The 4706-nt window shown below is 31.7% G+C and overlaps 1 protein-coding gene across 1 annotated transcript; it reads left to right on the plus strand.

Moving 5' to 3' along the window:
• LOC132034501 (probable glycosyltransferase At5g03795) lies at positions 1–4706 on the plus strand. Its single transcript, XM_059424894.1, has 3 exons — positions 1–558; positions 2915–3482; positions 4059–4706. Exons 1-3 carry the CDS (start codon positions 96–98, stop codon positions 4540–4542), a joined length of 1515 nt encoding a protein of 504 aa, XP_059280877.1. The 5' UTR covers positions 1–95; the 3' UTR covers positions 4543–4706.

Here is a 4706-nt window from a genome sequence, read left to right on the forward strand (position 1 = left end):
AACAGAAAGGCTGTTGAGGGAAGAAATATAATTTGATCAAACTTGGGGGCTCATATTACAAGAATAGTATACCAACCGAAAAAAGAAATCAAACTATGAATATGTCTTGGTTTAAGACAAAATATTGCTACTTAAGTAACAAGACTTCTCATTCTAAGGTTCCTATCATCATTTTCTTCTCTACACAATACAATATGCCAGTTTCATCTCCATGGAATCGAAGGTTCAAAGGTTCCTTCATAAAACCAACAATTCTAGCTTTCATAACTTCAACTTTGATAATATTTTACATTTTGTCTACCTCAAGACTTCTCCTACATCTTCATCAAACTCGGATTCACGTAAAAGCGCCATTAAATTCTTCTAATTTGAAGAGTTCTTCATTACCCAAATTAAGAGTTTTTGTTGATCATCATCATAATATGCCAAAAGAAGATGATGAAACTGTAACTCTTTTAATAGCAAATATTAGCAGTCTGCCTTTGCCAGAGCCATTTCCCATTGCTAACGAAGAGATTCATTTAACTGAACAAGAGATTCAACTCGGTTCATCAAGAGGTGAGAAAATTAATGATTTTACTCCCTGTCCCTCTTTAGATGTCGACCTAAATTGATTTTGATATTTACTTCACCAGTATTTATATCTGATGCTATCTATCTCGCCTTAATGATTCTAAGTTTTAGAAATACTAGTAGGCGGCTAGGCCTAGGTGCTTGTTAAATTATGACATAATTGCCGTCATTTCGTGAAGTTATTTCCAAAATTTTAAATACATGAAGAGGAGTTTGACAATTGATCATGAACTTTACAATGTAAATTTTCAATAATTAAAGTCAAGTTTTATGTATTAAATTTGGACAGAGGTAGCAATTTGTTGTTTCTTTTTATTATGAAATTTTTTCTTATTATAAACTTACAAAATTGCCGATATATATTCATGTTAGACTGGTGTAAAGAAGGGAACGATAGAAAAGTCTGTAGTTAACCTCTATATTTTGACAGCTTGAATGAGTTGCCAATTCTAACTGATAATGATAAAAACAAATAGCACGTTTTCTACAATACTTTTATGTAGTTTTGGATGATTTGGCTTTTGTTTCTTCATAGTCATTCATTTTTCTGCCCATGATTAGTATATGGGTCTCACCTGCATGATAGTGGCTGCTAATTCTCTGAAAAATATACTTTGACTATTACAGGGAGAAAACATAAAATATCTCTTTTGTATAGGCAGAACTGTGAGAAAAACTTAAACGAGAAGTATCTTAGTAACTGTAAGAGAAGGGACCGAGATAAACGTGCATGCGTCAAGTATATACCAAATGAATAAAGAGATAACATGTGCATCGCTTATCATAGTATTGTTTCTTCATGATTAGTATAACTACATTAGGGCACAAAATTTAAGATTTTTTTTTTTTTTTAATTTACGATCTATGATCGAAAATAAATCATAGATATTTATGTGGTAATAAACCATTTCATTAAGGTAAAATGAAAAAAATTAAAGTTAAGTCATTTCTAATATGGAAAGGCTTTATTGTTTTTGGGACAAATTTAAAAGTAAAATGTGCCACATAAATTTGGAGTAATATATATTCATATATTATTTTACTATCTAATTATGAAGAGTTTATATGATTTGTAATAAGTATCAAGGCCGAATAAGTATTTTTATTTTTCTCTTTTTATTTAATTCGTTAGAGAAGAATGAAGACGTCATACGATAAATTTCAACTGCCGACTTCATCTTATCTGCTGTTCGTTACCTTATTTTTTAATATTAATTAATTAAATCATTTTCATAGTTCTACTTTTTCTTTCAACTTGTGCTGTTGAGTATGACGAGAGGGTGGGCCCGAGGGGGCGTGGGGGAGTCTGGGGGCGGCGGCTGGATTCTTCATCCTTCATTAACATATTAGTTGACCATTTTAGAAAATGATTCTTTCTAGAGAAAATCAAATTCTCTTTATTTCATTTTACTAGTGTTATTTTCTTATTAATTTATGACTTTTTTTATTATTTATTTAATGATATGATTATATAACGATATAAATATCATAAGTTGTTTAAGACAACAAATTTTAAAATCGCATAAATAATCATGCCCAGTTTAAAACTATAAGTTACAAAAAGAAATTCTTTATTTTTTAATTTCCATGCCCTGTCAGTTCCACATCAAATAGCAAGGAGTATATCAATTCAGAACTGTATGCATCGATTTTAAAGGTTTGGTCCAGGGTGCTTTTAATAATCAAAATCAATTTCAGAAATCTTTTAGGCCCTTTTGGTTATGACATGAGTTGTTGTTGTTGTTGTTGTTGTTGTTTTTTTTTTTTTTTTTTTTTTTTAGTTTAGAAAGAAAAAAAAAGAAAAAAAGAGCGTTTCAATTGATTAAAAACAAATTTTTGGCTTCCAAAAACTATATCTTATATCATAACGGATTTCGTACATCAATTTAAGCTGAATTTGTAGGCATTTCGAACATTTACTCAGGGCAAGTGCGTATAAGATGATCATGAATGTTTGATTTGTGTTTTCGTTTTCTTTGCATATTTTATAAATTTACTTCATACTTCTTTTACATAATCTTAAAAATATCACTCCATTGTTTTAAAACGGTTTGTCAAGTAATTAAAATAGAATCTTTAGGCCGTTTAGTTAGAAAAGTTGTCTTAAACATCTTCCCAAAACTTAAAAACAGCAACGTCTCAATCAGAAAGAAATTATAGACAAAATTTAACTAGAATTATCAATTCTAAAAGACTGGAGCAACTATGATGGTGTGTGATTGGAAACTACGTACTATGTGTAGATAGCAGGCATTATCATCATCATGCATAGGAAGAATTTCATCAAAATGGACAAAAATGCTATAGTGTATATTTAAACTGATTGTTTTTTGCCTTTCAGACAAATTGGTTCAGAAGAAAGATGTGTTTCATGACAAGGATCTCTTCGAGGAAGAATACAAGGAAATGAATAGAACACTAAAAATATATGTGTATCCCCACAAGAAGAATGACCCTTTTGCAAATGTTTTACTACCAGTTGACCATGAACCATCAGGGAATTATGCAAGTGAGAGTTATTTCAAGAAAGCCCTTTATAAAAGCCATTTCATCACAAATGACCCCAAAGAAGCTGACCTTTTTTATCTTCCATTTTCTATAGCAAGTTTGAGAAATGACAAGAGGGTAGGGGTTGGTGGGATCCAAAATTTTGTCAAAAATTATGTTGTTGAGATTAGTGAAAAATACCCGTATTGGAATAGGTCAGGAGGGGCTGACCATTTCTATGTTGCTTGTCATTCTGTTGGAAGGTCGGCAATGGAGAAAGCTATTCATGTGAAGTTAAATGCTATCCAAGTGGTTTGCTCTTCAAGTTACTTCCTATCTGGTTATGTTGCTCATAAGGATGCTTCCATTCCTCAAATTTGGCCTAGAAAAGGAGTGCACCCTACAAATGGTCCTTCAAAGAGGTGCATTTCCTTCTCACCCCAAATGCCATATTTTCTTTTGGCAAGAACTTTGTTAGATATATTTACGATTTATTATGCCCCACAATTTTTTGTGAAACATTTTCAATTTGTTTTAAAAAGAATGATGTCCTTCTATAACTAAAACCAATTGAACTTGAAGTTTCTCAACTTACTCTTAATGACATGCTCTTATAGCCATAATAATGTTATAAAAGTATTTAAAACCATAAGTTCTAAAGAGATATTTGACATGTGTTAGAAGTCTTTTTTTTCTTAATTATATTGATCATCCAAATAATATCTATATATAAGTCTCTTCAAAATGTGAAATTTGAAATCTTGCAAATAAGATATTTTACATGTTGTAGCAGCTAAAAATGACTTGATTATGTAAATATTATTTACATAAACAATGTATATTATTTAAACTCCGGCGAGAGTGCAATTCATTCTCAGTAGAAAAGTATCACCACCTTTTTCTTCTTCTCAATGATTCTTAGAATCATAGAATGTCATTGTAAATCTTTTCTTTTTGGCTTGTTCTTTTTTATTTTGTTTGGAAACATGAAACTTCAGGAAAAAGCTAGCTTTCTTCGCCGGAGCAATGAACTCCAGAGTACGTGAAAACCTGGTCCAAGTATGGAAAAACGATTCCGAGATCATCGTTCACCGCGGCCGGATGAAAACACCGTACTCAGATGCCTTGTTGGGCAGCAAATACTGCATTCATGCTAAAGGTTTTGAGATCAACACTGCCCGAATTGGTGACGCCCTTTACTATGGTTGTGTTCCAGTCATATTGGCTGACCATTATGATCTCCCCTACGCTGACACTCTCAACTGGGAAAGTTTCTCCGTCGTTGTTTCATCTCTTGATATTCCAAAACTGAAGCAAATTCTTGAAGAAATAGAGTACGATCAATACGTGAAGCTTCAAAAGAATGTAATGCAGGTGCAGAAGCATTTTCAGTGGAACTCTTTTTCCAAAGACTTTGATGTTTTTCATATGATTATGTATGAGTTGTGGATTCGAAGAAGCCATTTGAGACAAATCTACTGAGAAATCTCTAGGAGGAGAAAATAAATAAATTTTCATCTTTTCAACGTACGAACCACGAGAATTGTTGGTATTGTAAAATGTTTTACTATATCTTTGTAGATAAAACATATATAGGTAGAGAATTGTTCTAGTATTATTGATGTTGTGTTTTTAGCTATTATAGC

This window comes from Lycium ferocissimum, chromosome 10 (genome assembly GCF_029784015.1).
Source record: "Lycium ferocissimum isolate CSIRO_LF1 chromosome 10, AGI_CSIRO_Lferr_CH_V1, whole genome shotgun sequence".
Taxonomy (NCBI): Eukaryota; Viridiplantae; Streptophyta; class Magnoliopsida; order Solanales; family Solanaceae; genus Lycium; species Lycium ferocissimum.

Excerpts from the sequence above, each read along its gene's own strand:
- LOC132034501 (XM_059424894.1), top strand. The coding sequence starts at position 96 with ATGAATATGTCTTGGTTTAAGACAAAATATTGCTACTTAAGTAACAAG. Across the intron at positions 559-2,914 it reads TCAACTCGGTTCATCAAGAG|ACAAATTGGTTCAGAAGAAA; the intron begins GTGAGAAAATTA and ends TTTGCCTTTCAG. Across the intron at positions 3,483-4,058 it reads ACAAATGGTCCTTCAAAGAG|GAAAAAGCTAGCTTTCTTCG; the intron begins GTGCATTTCCTT and ends ATGAAACTTCAG.